This window comes from Neofelis nebulosa, chromosome 6 (genome assembly GCF_028018385.1).
Source record: "Neofelis nebulosa isolate mNeoNeb1 chromosome 6, mNeoNeb1.pri, whole genome shotgun sequence".
NCBI lineage: Eukaryota > Metazoa > Chordata > Mammalia > Carnivora > Felidae > Neofelis > Neofelis nebulosa.
Window position 1 is genome coordinate 55789803 of NC_080787.1, and position 17009 is coordinate 55806811.

Consider the following 17009-nt stretch of genomic DNA (forward strand, 5'->3'; position numbering starts at 1 on the left):
GGATAATTGCGAAAATATTGCTATTTTTCTTTATTTATTCTGTTTTTGGTTCATTTTGTTTTGTTTTGTAATTTTTACTCTGTGGATAGAATTAGACAAGCTGTATTTGTATAATAGACAAATATTGTATAACTTTTTTGATATTATAAAAATGTCGCTAACTGCTGGTGGTATGTTTACTTTCTGATCCAGGTGCTAGAATTGAAAGAGATGCCCCTAAATTTTACTTAGAAGGCTTGAGTTCAATTAAAAAAGGGCAAATCTAACATTAAGTCTAAAAAAACTGCGAGATGATCTTTTAACTGGATATATGAAGTAAAGTTGGGAGTCTTTTCTAGATCCTCATGAATTGTACTTTAACTCAAAACTAAATATGTTACTTAAAATGAAGGGAAAACCAAAGGGAGAGATCTCGAGATTGGGAAGCAAACCATAAGATACTTTTAATGATGGAGAACAAACTGAGGGTTGCAGGAAGGTGGGCGGGGAGATAGGCTAAATGGATGATGGGTATTAAGGAGGGCAGTTGTTGTGATGAGCACTGGGTGTATGTGATAATTCACTAAATTCTACTTCTGGAAACAATATTACACTATATATTTACTAAATAGAATTTAATTAAAGATTTGAAATTAAATAAATGAATAAATGAATGAATTAATGAATTAATTAAATGATGCATTCTTTCAGATATTTAAATCCCCAAGAGTATTTTGCATAACCCTTTTCTACACTCTTCTCAGAGGACAAAGTACTTTGGGTCCCTTATCAGTTGGCAGTCTTACTGCTGCATTTCATTAGCTTAACAATAAAAGCTTCAGGTTGGATTTCTTATTGAATTGCTCTACATTTTAATGATTTGGATAATTTTTTTCTTCTGCTCTGATTATCTGAATGTTTTAATGCCTATCTGGTGTAAGTTTCTTTTGCCGTTTGATCTATTTCCAACAGTGAAGCCTCTCAAGAAACCTAAATTACAGGCATATTTAAATTAAAAAAAAAAAAATTATTTGCCCAAATTGAAACTCCAGTCTGATTTTTGTTAGAATGGAAGTACAAATTTGATGTATTATTCCAAGAGATATTTTGTATAGTTTCTCTGTTTTTTGTCCTTATCTCATTTTGTTCCTCTTTAATCATTGACTTTCCTTTTTCCTCTATTTACAGCTTGACTGACTGCTTGAGGATGTATTATATGGAACACATTTTATTTTTTAAATGACATTTATATAGGATATCAATCAAAGGTGATATATAAAGGCATGGAACTTTCTTAATTTTACAGATGAAAAACATTTGGGCTTAATGTAATGAAAATGGTTGGAATAAGTGTGATTATTTCTGCTTCTGATGGCAATCTCATTTTGATAAAACCTCAACTTTCAGATGCAAAATAATAAAACAGAAATGGATTTTATGTAGATATCTGACCAGTCTCTTCTAATGAACTACTTTAGGAAAACAAACAGATTATAATTTATAATTTTCTTAGCAGAGAAAGTGAAGATATTCACAATGGGATTTTAATAATATTGTTGGAAACTTAAAAATAAAATAGCTGCTAATAAAATACAAAATCTGTGTCTTCTTACTAGAGCCCAACTAAAAAACATTTGCTGTTTTGTGTCTCTGTATCATTTGTTTGTATAGAATGACTGTCATTAGGTGTTCAAAATGCTTAAGAAACGTGAAGTTTGTGGGAGAGGGATTACACAAGAAATGGTCCAAGTAATGTGGCTGAAGTTTTTCAAATTAGCTTGATGGTCTGCTGAAAATTATTGTCCATATCTGCTAGCTTTTAGAAACCCTGTTACCTATACCATAGGTATGCTATCTTGTAACTTTCAAGCTCAGTGAAAAATATTACACAACTCACAGAAGTCAGTATTGTGAAAATTACCCAATAGAGAAAAGAGGAGTAGTCAAATTAAATTATCAGGGGATGAAATATAATTTGACTGTAGGGTAGAGACACTGGAATGATGAATTGTATTAAATACAAAAGCCATCACAATTATTTCATGCCTTTAATGGAACTCCTTGATATTTAAGTTCTTATTCAAATAGAAATTACTAGAATAAATAGGATTTGTGGTATTTTTGCCATGAAGTAGGTTTGATTTTTTGTGTCCTGTTAATTAGTTGTTTGTAGTTGACATTAAAGGGAAATAGTTATTGCCCAAATTAAGAATGTAGCCTTTTAAAGCAGGAATAGAAAGTTTTGTGGTAGTTGTTTTAATTATTCAGGAATAATTTGGTTAAGGCCAATATTATTAATTAAGAGAACAATGAATTGAGAAATGTGAAACACTCTACTCATCTTCTTGTTAAATTAGGAACTATGAAGTTCTGCTCAAATACAATAAAAAATGTCTATTCTTCAAGCTGTGTTATCACCAACATTTTTTCTTAATAATAGAACTATTTAATGATCCTTTGCCATGTGCGTATGATGCTTACCATCCTTTATCATGGGCCACTGACCAACAACTTGATATACATCATCTTAATTTCCCCAACAATCCCTACAGGATAGGAGTTATTTATTTGATTTGATAGATGAGAAATTTGAGGCTTACATTAACTTTTCTCTCTGGAGTTTACCCCACTAGAAAGTGGCTGATTCCAGATTCAAATAGATATGTAGGGACAGACATTTGTAGAAGAAAAGGAAAACTCTAAAAGTGACTTAGGAAGAATGAGTACAAAAGTAAATGGAAAATTTAGCATGGATGACATGAGCTAAGAAGATAAACATAGAAAACAAAAAAGAGAGAGAGAGAAAGAGGTGATAAGATGGATCCAGTCAAAGTCTAGATAGTTTCATGATTGCTTATCTTGTTAGGGAAGTTTTCAAACATACATGAAAGAGAAAACAATATAATGTAACTTCTTGTGCCCACCACTCTGTTTCAGTAATTACCAACTTGCTGTCAATTTTGCCTCTTCCATATTTGCCACTGCTGCTGAATTAAGTTAAAAATAAATTCACATACAATGTCTATAATTGTTTAGTTTCATTCTCTAAAACATAAGGGCTTTTTAAAAAACTACATTATCAAACCTAAAAAAATCATTAATTTTATTAAATTTCCATTGCGTATTGGGACGCCTGGGTGGCTCAGTTGGTTAAGCATCCGACTTCAGCTCATGTCATGATCTCACGGTCTGTGGGTTTGAGCCCCACATCAGGCTCTATGCTGATTGTGCAGAGCCTGGAACCTGCTTCGGATTCTGTGTCTCCCTCTCTGTCTCTGCCCCTCCCCCACTTTCTCTCCCTCTCTCTCTCTCAAAAAGTAAATAGACATTAAAAAGTTTTTTTTAAATATCCAGTCAATATTAAAATTTCCCTGTTCATTACATAAATGTCTTTGATAGTTGTTGAAAATTGCTGGGAAATTTCTCAACTTGGTAAAATGTCAATGAGAAGTGTTTTTTTTTTTTTTTTATTTTTTTTTATCACAGTTGGTCTCTCACTTTACACTGCGGACTCTTTTCATGTCCCTTTAACTTCTTATGGGATTCCTGACACCAGCTCTTTTTCATTCCTGTGCAAGCCCATGGTCTAAGCTCTTCCTGGCCACACCTAAAGGAACACTTTATCTGCAACCGAGAAGTATTTGTTGTTTCTTTCAGTTACCACCCGTTTTCTGTTCCCTGTGGTCTTAGCACTTTCCTATAACCTAATTCAAAGGCAGACTTTTCCTCCTGTGCTGACCTCATGCCATTCTAACACCACTGAGATCTTACACCATCAGCCAAGTCACCTCTTTCCTATTTTGTTCTTTTGGTGTCCACCCAGCTTTTCAAGTTGCCTAATGCTGAAGTTTCAATGGTTAAAAAAAAAAAAAAAAATTAAAAAAAGAACAAAGCATGGATGAGTGGGTGGGTGGATGGAAGGATAGACGGACAGATTGGTGAATGGATCGATAGGTAGGTAGAAAAGTCAAAGAATACAACTTTTTAGCACATTGTCACACCGTATGGGCTTTCTTTACATACAAAAATGAAACACTACTTTTGAATTTTAAGTTTTCTTATAATGGTGCAATAATTATGCATTTAATTTAGGTCTCTTATCCCTAGTGATCCCTGGCTAGCTGCCCTGTGTTGTGTTTCTGAAGCCCTCAGCCACTGAGTCTTGTGAAAACATCCTTTGCAAATTTACCTCCACCCCTAATTTTTATTCCTGCTTCACCATCCACATTGGGATCCTATACGTTTATGCTGCATTAGGATTGAAACCCCCCTAACTCCTCTACCTGCAGGTGGGTGTTCCAGTTTCTAACTCGTCCCATATATACCAACATATTAATCTTCTCACGTATTGTTTTGATCACATCATTCTTTGGCTATAAAGCTTTAACTGTTAACCCTTTGTGCCTTATGGAATCTGTGATTGGATGGGCTTTCAAGGACTTCCCCTGCATTCTGGGCCAAATTGGCCATTCTAGTCTTGCTAGCCTTATGGCTAACTCCTCAGCAGATTTCCGTGTCTCAGCAGAATTGGATCACTAGCTGTTCCCACTCTAGTGCTGCCTTGCCTCTGAGCCTCCCTTATGATTCAGCTCCCATTACCGAAACCCTTCCTCCTCTTGAGGCACAGTTCTTTAAAGTTCCTAACACCTTGATTTTTACTGTTTCTTCCCTCTTTCTCTTTCTGACTGCAGTGCCCTTCACTCCTTTCTTCATAACAGACACCCCTTTATATTGCAGAAATTCACATACACACCATTTCAAGCACATGGATGATTCTGTTTCAGAACAAAAAAGACCTCTCAGGAGTCTCAGGAAAAAAGTTAACTTTAGTCAACTTAACAAGACCTAAATTCTGGACCTTAGACTTAAGAGCCTCATCCATTTCTTTAAAGTAACATTCTTTTGGGGGGGCCTGGGTGGCTCAATTGGTTAAGCATCTGACTCTTGAGTTCTGCTCAGGTCATGATCCCGGGTTCATGGAATCAAGTCCCACACCAGGCTCCACACTGAGCATGGAGCCTGCTTAAGATTCTCTGTCCTTCTGCCCCTCTCCCCTGCTCATGCACACTCTCCCTATAATAAAATGAAATAAATAAATTTATTTTAACCTAAGTTTTGAATAATGATGTCTGACATCAGATTGCCATTTTAACAATACCAGTTCTAAGGGCTCACTGTCCTAACAGATTTTAGTTATCTAGTTGTCTCATTCTCCCCCTGGGGCATTATGCATAGTAAGCCCTCATATACTTGAAGGTCACAAAATTGGAATAAGAGGAACTTGTCACATGACATTTAAAATACATCTGGCTCAGATGCCATTATTAAACTAACTCTACTTGGCCAATAGTACAGAAAGGTCAAGTTCATGCCTTCGGTCATTCCCCTGTCCTTCTGGACAATACTTAAATGAACATGGGCAGTATTTATCTCTGCGACTCTGATTCCACAATTTACCAACCAACTGCCATTTTCTTCTGTTGAAGCATCTACTCTTGTTTATGTTACTGTCATTTATCTAGATTCATTTTGCTGTAGTCATAGTGTTCAAACCTCAGTCTCTCTGCTAACAGATGCTGGAGTGGTGCTTTGATCCACTCTTTAATGACATTTAATTCTTAGAAGGTAGTCTCATTCCCTTATTTAACAAGATCTAAGGAGGCACCTCCCTCATCTAGGCTCCAGGTACTGATGACATACAATTCTTAGTTAGAAGGAATTTTTCCCTTATAGTAGTTTGGTCATAATTTTATTACGGCAGATAACACATTGATAGTTCTACAAATGAATCTCTTATAAAATGGTGCCCTTCTTGAGAGCAGACACCATGTAGCTACTTCATCCCCACAAAAATTAATTAAACACCTGATCTGTTTCAGTTATACCTACCTTGGGAGCTAGTTAACAAAGTAAATACACTCAAGTTTTTGGAGTTAGTTACAGAAAGACCTAGCTAACCCAATAATTATAGAATACTTAGAATAATTAAATATATTTTAGTCTAAATAGAGGTTTTAATTAAAATTACAGTTTTTATAAGACTATAAGTTAATTTTTTAAGAATTTTCCTCTCCTGGGGCACCTGGGTGGCTCAGTCGGTTCAGCGTTTGACTCTTGGTTTCGGCTCAGGTCATGATCTCATGGCTTCGTGGGTTCGAGCCCTGCATTGGGCTCTGTGCTGACAGGGTGGAACCTGCTTGGGATTCTGTCTTCCTCTCTCTCTGTCTCCCTCTGTCTGTCTGTCTGTCTCTCTCTCTCTGCCCATACCTGACTCATTCTCTCTTTCTCTCTCTCAAGAGTAAACATTAAAAAAAATAAATAAATAAACATTAAAAAAAAAATCCTTTTGACAGATGGAGTTGGGTTTTGCACCAAGTCGGGGGGATTATAACTTGCTGGTTGAATGGAACCAGCTTTGGGGCTGTCTCCCCCTTGTCTCAGCTCCCAGTGTCATTACTGGGGGGAGCTTCTGCTTAGGCTTTGTCAAGCGGACTGTTATTGTGGTCATATAGGCTTGGAAGCCCTGGGCTCTTTTTTCCCCACCATCACCAACTCTCCAACACCTCAGCTCTGGGAGCTCATGCGAGGAGACCCTTGCCAGGCCAGATTTCAGGAAGAATCACTTTAAGGGAAAGTACTAGGAAAATGAGAACATGTAAGAGGACTTAACTGAAATCAGAGAAAGGAGTATGGCTCTTCTTTGTACTTGCTTTCAGGCTGGTTAGGCCTGCTTCTAATTCTTTTTTTTCTTTCTGATTTCTTGAGGTATTAGGGTAAAAGCTATTTTAAAAAGCAAAGATGCCTATGGGGCGCCTGGGTGGCTCAGTCAAACATCCAACTTTGGCTCAGGTCATGATCTCACGGTTTGTGGGTTCAAGCCCCACATCGGGCATTGTGCTGACAACTCAGAGCCTGGAGCCTGCTTTGGATTCTGTGTCCCCGCTCTCTGCCCCTCCCCCACTCATGCTCTGTCTCTCTCTGTCTCAAAAATAAATAAAGGTAAAAAAAAAAAAAAAAAAAAAAAGCAAAGATGCCTACTTGCACAGAGCTGATAGAAGGCTTTGCTAAAATTATTCATTTCTGTAGCTGTCTCAGTGCATCCTGACTACATAAAAATACCCCAGACCGGGTAGGTTAAGTAGCAGCTGTGTATTTCTCACAGTTCTGGAGTCCAAGATCGAAATGCTGGCCAATTCAGTGTCTGCTGGGGTCTCCCTTCTTGGTTTATAGCAACTGTCTTCCCACTGTCCTGACATGGTTGTAGGTACAAGGAGCTCTCTGGGGTCTTTGTGATAAAGTCACCCTACCCATTCACAAGGGCTCTGCCCTCGTGATCCAATTACCTCCCAATGTCTCTATCTCCAAATGCCATCACACAGGGAATTAGGATTTCAACAAACGAATTTTGGGAGAACACAGGCACATTCTTTAACGGTGTAGAAGTATTTTCAATCGTATAATACAACGTAAAAAATGTAGGAAATAATTTTTGCAATGTCTGTTTGGAGTTGTCACACATGTATACTAGTTCTATAAATTTATGTTGCAGCCACAATATGACCCAAACATTCCCCCAGATGTTGAGTAATTGGGAGTAAATCAACAGTTGTTAAAATATAGAATTTTAGAACTTAGTAAAATGCAAGATCTTCTCTGGTGTATTTAATGTATGATAGACATCAGTGAGATTCAGAATCATTTCAGTGACTTCCCTAAGGTAATTTAAGATAGACCAAGCAAATGATATATTAATAACAGTTATTAGTATAGATACTTAAATACCTGCATTCATAATGTAGGCATTCATAATGTAAAGCTGTAACTTACTAAACAATAGTATACTGTGCACCATATATGAAATTTTACACAAAATGAACATTTTTACTTAGGCTGCAGAGGATAAGGGCCAAAAGCACTTATTCTTAATATCAGCCTCTCTTTCCTCTGAAATCCGCTTAGCTCATTGCTTTTGATATTACAGACTCAAAAAATATATATTCCCTAAGTGATCATTACTCTTGATTTCTATTACTCAATTCAAAGTTTTCTAATTGTGTTGAATTTTATTAAAAATATAGCTATTATAGAACTCCATTAATTATTTTTTTTTTAATTTGAACTCCTTATTAGCTTTTCTTCTGTTAGAAAAAAATAAATTCTCCTGTATCTATGCAGGCAATTACCAAGGAAGTCCGAACCCTTTCAAATGGTGCTTAGTATTTTGAAGCATAAAAGGCATGATATTCAGTTTTTCAATTTTGAGGATGATAATGACAGTTCTGTGACTACAGAACATTAACTCAAGGTATACTTACATTTCATGAAGTATCTAGGTCATATTAGAACATATTGCTAATAGCTTTCTTTCCTAATGGTTTACAATGAAAAAAATAAGATGGGGCTCAAAATTAACATTTAAAGATTGTGAAACACATTTCTAGGGAAGTGCAAGTATTGAACATTAACATTGTGATAAACATTCTCTATCAAATCTGTCTAGAATTTTCAGTTCTTTTCATCCTATCGCTAAGTTCTGCCTTACCTTTATTTTTTGGCATTTTAGTGCATTTATAGATATAAGCATTACACTAAGAATAATGACTTCATAATCTCCAGTCAATATCACTCAGTAGAATTTAGATATTTTCAATATGAATATTGCTATCAGACTCATTTTCTCAAGACGGTATTTTGGCCAGATATTTAATTTTTCAGGATTTAAATTGCACTCCATATCAAATCTAAACAGTGTCAGATTTACAAGACCTTTCATAACCTATATAAATCCTAACTAAATTTATTCCATATCCATAAATAATGACCTTTGTGTTTAACTTTAGGCTAATTCAATAAACATTTAAAAAAATATTACTATCATTTTCATTCTAATCTTTGCCTCTTTGTCTTTGCAATGCTGGTCTTCCAGGTTGGATGGCTAAAAATAATCTTTACCTTTTTTTAATTGATTGATTGAGACTTGGGGAGGGGTAGAGGGACTGGGAGAGAGAATCTTAAGCAGGCTCCACACTCAGCAAAGACCCCAAGGCAGGCCTTGATCTCACGGTGGAACTGTGGGATTACTACCTGAGCTGAAATCGGGTCAGACGCTCAACCGACTAAGCCACCTAGGCACCCCTTTACTCATATGTAAGGCTTATCCAGGAAGCTCTGTTAGTCTGTTTCCTTCTGCCCTGTACCCACCCCTAACAACCATGTACATATGGAGCATTTGTTTTTCTTCCTCTGAATTACTCTTACAGTGTATTACTTAATTGATTATATAATCTCCTGAGTGGCCTTAAATTGTGTCGTGATTATGAACTTATGAGAAATTTAGTGTCAGTGTTTATGTTAAGTTCATTCAGTGTGACCTCCAGTGTCTGGGTCACTTTGAGAGAATTTGCTACTGTGAGAAAGGTTAAGTGCAAACCAACATTCTTGAGTCAGGTTCTCAAGCTACTAAAAGATGTGAAGTTTCACTCATTTGTTTTTTTAACTTTTATTCATTTTTGAGAGACAGAGACAGAGTGCATGTGGGGGAGGGGCAGAGAAAGAGGAAGACACAGAATCTGAAGCAGGCTCCAGGCTCCAAACTGTCAGTACAGACCCGAATGCATGGCTCTAACCCATGAACTGCAATGCGAGATCATGACCTGAGCTGAATGAAGTCAGACGCTTAACCAGCTGAGCCACCCAGGTGCCCCTTCACTCAAATCTTAACAATGACCCAGGATTTCTTTCTAAAAATGTTCTAAGTCTCATGTGGCTGATGAATGCATTTATTTGTTTACTTTTTCAGTAAGAATAAAACAGGAAATAGTGAAGAAGCAAAAGGAGAATTTAAATAGTATATAATATCACAGTGGTTTAATAAATACCATTAATGTGACTGACTGGTTTCTTTATTGACTTAAAAAGTCAATTGATGTACCTTTTGAAAAGCCTTATACTAATCGGGTATATAATATTTCTTTCATTGTATATAGTCATTTCTACAGCATGATGTGATTTAGGTAACTAACTGGGAATTTAATACTTTCAGATCAGGTTTGGCATACTTCCTTTGTAATTATTATCCCTTTCCAGGAATATACCCACCATAAAAAAAAAAAATGAGCTACATTTTATTTTGCCTTTCTTGGCACAGCTGAAATTTTCTGTAGACTTTTTATAATTTTCCATCTAGTGAGGGTGCAGGAAACCAGAAGTCCTGATAAGCTACCTGACTCAGTTGACATCAGATAAGCTTGTCAAAGATGTGTAATCTAGTTTCTTGGATCCTGATCCAGTGTAATATCTGTCACACAAGAGAGACTATAATTTGTTCTACATTTAGTATGCTAGAATCATCCATTGGCTGACTGACTTCAATTACTTTTTGCAAACAGAAACCTTTATTTATCGTGGTGATGTGTTTTGTTCATTTCCAAAGTCTTAATTAATTTGTTACATGAGACTCTATCAAATAAAAGATAAATTCTTTAGATGTGCTGATTAATTTCTTAAACAATACCATGTTGCATAATAGTATTTCCTTATTTAAGAAAAATTCCTCTCTTTAAAAAAAGACTGTTCTATACATACATTTTTAGAATTTATTATGTAAAATAAGTTTATAATACGGACATTTTATTTTCCTTATGTCAATGTTCTACATCATCATACCACTTGTTATTGCATAATAAATGCATTAATTACTTTGATGTGATTTAAAGGTTTTTCACATATTTAATTTTATAAAGAATATACACAAGACATGAATGAGGTTGTTATCACTATCTGTTTCCTTCTTCTGGCACCTCCTACCATTCATAAATAAGAAAGGGGGTCATGTGAGGCTACTTAAATGATTGAAATTGTTCTTCCTAAAAAAATATCTGATTGAAGTATGTTTCACAGGTAGTTTGAAGAATATCACCAACTTGTGTTATTTGGGTGCGGTCCAGTATTTCGTTATAACACTGTATTAGAGTAAATAAAAACAAGTTTACATATTATCCGTGGCTTTCTTCATCTTCTAACATATTCACAATGGTCCATGACATTATTCCGACTCTTGTTGCCATGTGTGTCTTCCATTCCTTCTCATTTCTTGACATGTTTTGTTCCTTGGTCTCCATCACTCTTTTCAATACTGTTCCTGTGTCAACTGTATATTAAGAGATCCTTCTAAAGACCAGTTCCTTGCCTCCCATGATCTTGTCCTACCTATACATCAGCCATTGACTTCCAGCCATATCCTTGATAATAGCATAGCCTTAATTGAAGCTCCTTTATAACCTAATTCAGGTATCCCCATCTGACTATCACTTCTATATATATTTCTGCCTTATTCCCTCTGGTACCTACTAGTATCTAATATTCCTTTATTTATTTCTTTTTCTAAACTGTATGCTGTGGAAGCTTCCAAAAATAGAAAGTTGTATATAGAACCCTCATGTACTATCAGCCACTTTCAACAATTATCAATTCATTGCCAATTTTGTCTCATCTACTGTAAGGTGAAGTAAATAAAGGTAACATTTCATGTTTATATTAATAACTATATTTTAGATAATACATGTTTATCTTTTTTATTATATTACTATCAACATAAAAAATTAATAATTTTTTAATAGTTAACTGGTCTTTTTTTAATTTAAAAAAAAATTTACGTTTATTTATTATTCAGAGACGGAGTAAGACACAGCATGAGCATGGGAGGGGCAGAGAGAGGACGAGACACAGAATTTGAAGGAGGCTTCAGGCTCTGAGCTGTCAGCACAGAGCCCAATGCAGGTCTCGAACCCACCAACTGCAAGATCATGACCTGAGCTGAAGTCGGACATCCAACCGACTGAGCCACCCAGGCGCCCCAATAGTTTTTAACCCCAGCCAGACTTCATATTCATTGATCCCACTGCCATTTTACTGCCTGTCACATCCATGACATCCTTTTTCCTCTCTTTGTCTAGTTTATTTATTTTTTTATTTTTATTTTGAGAGAGAACAAGCAGGGACAGAGAGAGAGGGAGAGGGAGAGTCCCATTATAATCTAATCTCCTTATACTCTCATGGCCACAACTACATCCAAGGTTACATCAAACTTTTAGCCTGCTCCATGTTTGTATCCCTGCAGCTGACTAAAGTTGGAGAGTAACTGACAGCTACATTGACTATTCTCATTTTATTTACTTATTCTTCCATGCCCTCCCATTCGTAGTACAGACCAGGCAAAGGGCCTGTCTGATGGTTGGATTTACTCCTTTCTGTACAGTCAGTATAAGAATACAGCCTGGGGTAAGCACCATGAGGCTGACTGTTCTCGTTTTAAATTTATGGTGAGTCCTTATTACTGCCCTGTAATTAAACTGTATTTCTATGGTCTACGCTCTTTCCTACCATCCTATTTAATACCCCTTTCTTGATCTTTTAACATGTCTTCCATAATCTAGGGTGTTCTTAGTTGCAGATCTTGCTTCCCAGTTCACGGGAAAAATTGAAGCATTCACAAGAGATCTTTCATGGCACCATTACCACACCTGCCTTTCCACCAGCATCTGCACCCTCATAGTTGGTTTTCTGTCTTGATGTTATGGATGATCTTTTACTGGTCTTTATTCTCTGTGCTCTGATTACTTTATGTTTACATTAGATTCTTTTATTACCTACTCAAAGACATTGTTCCAGCAATTCTTTCCGTCCCCACCCACCTCCCACCATCTCTTGCATCATGAATTTTCAGTCTTCACTGGAGCATTTCATTAGCATACAGACATGCTATTATTTCTCTCACCCTAAAACAAAACAAAAAATTACAACTCCTCTTGACCCAGCTTTACCCATGGCTACCTCTTCATTTCTATGCTTCTTATTACAGCCAAATTACTCTAAAAGAGTTGCCCATACCTGCTATTTTCAGTATCTGTCTTCCCATTCCCTCTTAAATCCCTTACAGTGAGGCTTTTGCTCTTACCATTCCACAAAAACTGAAGTGACCATTGCTGTTTCCTTCCCTTGTCTTAGGACTCAGTCCTTGGTCTCCCTTTCTATTTATCCAGTCTCCCTTGGTGACTTGGATTTAACTGTCATCTCTACACAACTGACACCCCATTGACATGTCTGGCCTAGACTTCTCCAATTAGCATTCCACTTGGCTCCTCATACTTAGCTAAAATTTAGTATAGCTGGATTCTTCCTTCTCTCAGTTGATGACAACTTGGTCCTTTAGGTGGATGAGGCTAAACATTTTAGAGTCTCCCCTTTTCCCCCCTTTCCTCTCCCATTCTATGCTCAATCCATTCAGAAATCCTGTTGCTCAAAGGCCAGCATTAGGCCATTTGATGGTGATGTCACTGACGGTGACTAGGACAAGGACCATCCTTCTCCTACCTAACATCACCCCTCACTTAAATTGCTCCTTTAGTTCTAACTGGTCTGCCTGTTTCCACCCTAGTTCCTACCCTTAGGATCAACACAGTAGCCAGAAGAATCCTTTCAAACATAAATCAGATATATTACTACCTCCACTTAAAAGCTTCTAATAGCTTACAGTCTTATTCAGGACAGAATGCTGAAGGCTTTATAATACCTTCAAGGCATTGTGGTTCCTCTCCATTTTTCATTCCATTTCTGCTGTCTACTTGCTGTTTCTTGAATATGCCAGGCAAGCTCCTGATGTTGGGCCTTTGCACTGCTGGTACCCTCTGTCTGGAACACTGTTTCTCAAGATATCCACGTTGATGACTAACTCAATTCCTTTTTATGTCTCTGCTCAAAAGACACTTTCTCAAAGAGACTTACCCAGAAAGGCACAAACCCAACCTTCTCAATTTCCAGGGGTTCATGATCTCCCTTATTCTGTTTTTTTTCCCCAATAAACTTATCATATGATAGCATATTACCGAATTTATCTATTATATTTATTGCTCCTGATTTCTTCCCCCACCTAAAATGTAATCTTCACCAAGGGCAGGGATTTTGTGTTCTTCTGTAGTGCGTAGAAGGTGGTCAGTCGAATGATTCCCCTTTTTTTCGGCATTATTTCACTCCCACTGCTTCTCAGAGTCAATAATGGTTCTCTTGCCAATAGTTAACTTGGACTGTCTCCATTTTAGGGGCCTGTTTTTAAAGAAATTTCTCTCTTTGTTCATCTTCTTAATCATACTGCCTTTGTGACTTTTTTTTTTTTCACTTATTCTGTCTGTTAAGCTTATTTTAGGCAAATGTATTTAATTTTCTAGTCTTCAAATCCTATACCTTTTCTCAGCTTTGGCCCCTTCCTACCTAGTTTCCATTTCTGTAAGATTTTTTTTTTATGTTTATTTATTTATTTTGAGAGAGAGAGCAAGCAGACAAAGGGCAGAGAGAGAGGGAGAAAGAGAATCCTAAGTAAGCTCCGTGCTGTCAGTGCAAAGCCCAGTGCAGGATTTAATCACATGAACCATGAGATCATGACCTGAGCCCAAATCAAGAGTAGGATGCTCAACTAACTGACTGAACCACCCAGGACCCCCTGTAAGATTTTCTTTCTCTGTCCCAGTACTGCCAAGACATTTATTATTGACAGCTAGTTTCAGAGAGCTTGCTTTTCCCTAGAAATGCTTCCCACAAAAACTTGTAACACTTGTTTCCACCTTCCATCTACCTGTCCCATCCCACTACCCTACTTGCACCCTTGCAATCTGTAATTTGGATTCACCCTTTGCTCAGCATCTTACTAAACTGCAGATTTCCTTTTATTTAAAGCCAGTATGAAATTATTTTGTGCTACAAATCTGTATGTAGTCACTTGTTTATTTTCAATATATTTTTGTATCTTCTATTTTAGGAAGCTGCATACACATTTGTGTATACATTTATAAGTAATATGTGTTTCATTATTTTCTGTTTTATTGCTGGAAGCAAGCAATTTATAAACCTTTCCCTATTGGGTATCTAAAATTGTTTTGCCTTTTTATCTTTAATAGGTCATTGCTTTAGTGATGGATATATTCACAGATGTGGACATTTTCAAAGAAATAGTGGAGGCATCAACTCGAGGGATATCTGTATATATTCTGCTTGATGAGTCCAACTTTAATCATTTCCTAAATATGACTGAAAAACAGGGCTGTCAAGTTCAACGACTCAGGGTAAGAATTCCATGTTTGTTTTTTCTTCAATTATTTTGTGTACCATTTTTATCTCAGTTGAATTTAAGGCAAGTTAAGCTATATTATTCCAAATATATCTGTATATAATATGTATCTGTGTCTACATATATGTGACACACACAGAAATATATTTAAGGTGGCATAATGATTAATCGCAGAAGGGTATGCTTGTACTTTTTGAAATGTGACTGAAACCACACATTCTCATGATGGTCTATAAGATGCTTTTCTTGATGATGGAGCACTTAAGTTTCTGAGTTAACTTTGCTCAGTCATAATGAGTGCTTCAGTTTCTGCATGCATATAACCTTGAAACCACTGACTCAAGTGATTCTTTCATTCAGATGTTACTTATCACAATCATTAGGCACAGTGTTTTCAGTTACATTTGGCTTCTTAAAAAAAAGTGTGGATTTTCATTGTAGTTATTGTGGAATCATGCCACTATAACCTGAAAGGCTGTCTTACAATAGGATCCTAGGTGGTTTATCAAACCGTTCTGTATAAATGTAACATAATGCCTCCTGTTTATGTTATGCTAAGATACATCTATATTTTTTAGTGACTTTTTCTTAGGTGTTTTTTGGGGGGGTGATGTTTAAAAATTTGCTTTTACTATTTTTTGTTATGTGTTTTTTACAAAAAAGATTATTTCAAGTATACTTTTTTGGTACTAAGATTTTATATTGACATATATTTCACGTTCAAAATATCTCCTTCCTAGTTATAACTTTATATTTACATGTAATTCTAGAATATTCGAGTGCGGACAGTAAAAGGCCAAGATTATCTTTCAAAAACAGGAGCAAAATTTCATGGAAAATTAGAACAGAAGTTTTTGTTAATTGACTGCCAGAAAGTTATGTATGGTTCTTACAGGTAAGATCATTGTGTTTACCTCCAGCATCATTAATCATTTATAGAATTTATTAGTTTCAAATATTAATGTAATCTGTTTAGATATTTCTTAGAAATAAAAAAGAACCTTTGCATGGAAGCTTGGAGACTTGGGTTTCAGTTCTGGCTGTACCTCTAAAGAACATTAAGACATTGGGGAAGTCATACAACTTCCTCGTGCTCCAAGTTCTTCATCCCCAAATTGAGATGGGTAACAAACATTTCAGGTTCCCTATAGTTCTCTAATGCCAAAAGTTTTTGTTCCTTATGAAAATCGTTGCAGTATGAGCTTAATAACATTTATTCATAAAAATAGAAGCTCTTTATTTGCTTTGAAGAACCTGTCAGACAGATTATTTTTATTTTAGTATTATTAAGAATCTGATAGTCAGTCATGTAGTCACTATATATAGTACTACCCAAAATGCATTTCAGAGTCTGGCTGTTAAAAATGCCATAATAGACACTAGACAAGGTTACACAGGTTACTATTATCGGCATCATTCAAGGTCCCCATTGGGAGAATACCTCCTCCATTCCTCTGTTCCGGCTAGTCTCTTCTACTTATGTCATCCCTAGTCCGTACCACTTATCTACAAAGCAGTTGTTTGCATCTACATTTATCAGTGATGAAACTGAAGTTCCAGAAGGTTAAGTGACTTGTCAAAACCCCACAGCTAAAGGCCAACAGCAGTCCAGGGCTGGCAGCCCAGTCCAAGCTCTGCTTGTTCCAGAGTAAAAGTGCTGCCCTAATACTCTCACAAATTCCGGGCATCAGTCCTGAATGGGATGTACAATCAGATTGTATCAACAGGCAGATTGAAATACCAACAAGCACATGTGAACTTCTAGGTCACCAGGGCAGCACAGACTCCCAAGGAGCCAGGAGAACTATGGGGGTAAACAGGGCAGTGCGAGGGGAAACTTTTGCTTCTTCCCTTAATAATTTAAAAAGTCCACAAGAAGGAGCCAGTATGTTGATGTGATTGGCCATGGGCA

The 17009-nt window shown here is 36.5% G+C and overlaps 1 protein-coding gene and 1 non-coding gene across 2 annotated transcripts in view; one reads left to right on the forward strand and one right to left on the reverse strand.

The window, feature by feature from the left end:
* FAM83B (family with sequence similarity 83 member B) overlaps positions 1 to 17009 on the forward strand; it is a 90706-nt gene that overhangs the window by 61284 nt on the left and 12413 nt on the right. Inside the window, exons 3-4 of the mRNA XM_058734293.1 lie at positions 14928 to 15092; positions 15868 to 15992. Of these exons, the coding sequence (XP_058590276.1) occupies positions 14928 to 15092; positions 15868 to 15992 (290 nt within the window). The remainder of the gene's footprint in view (positions 1 to 14927; positions 15093 to 15867; positions 15993 to 17009) is intronic.
* On the reverse strand, positions 12162 to 12275 carry LOC131515622 (small nucleolar RNA SNORA51). Its single transcript, XR_009263676.1, has one exon. It is a non-coding gene; the product is annotated as a small nucleolar RNA SNORA51 (small nucleolar RNA).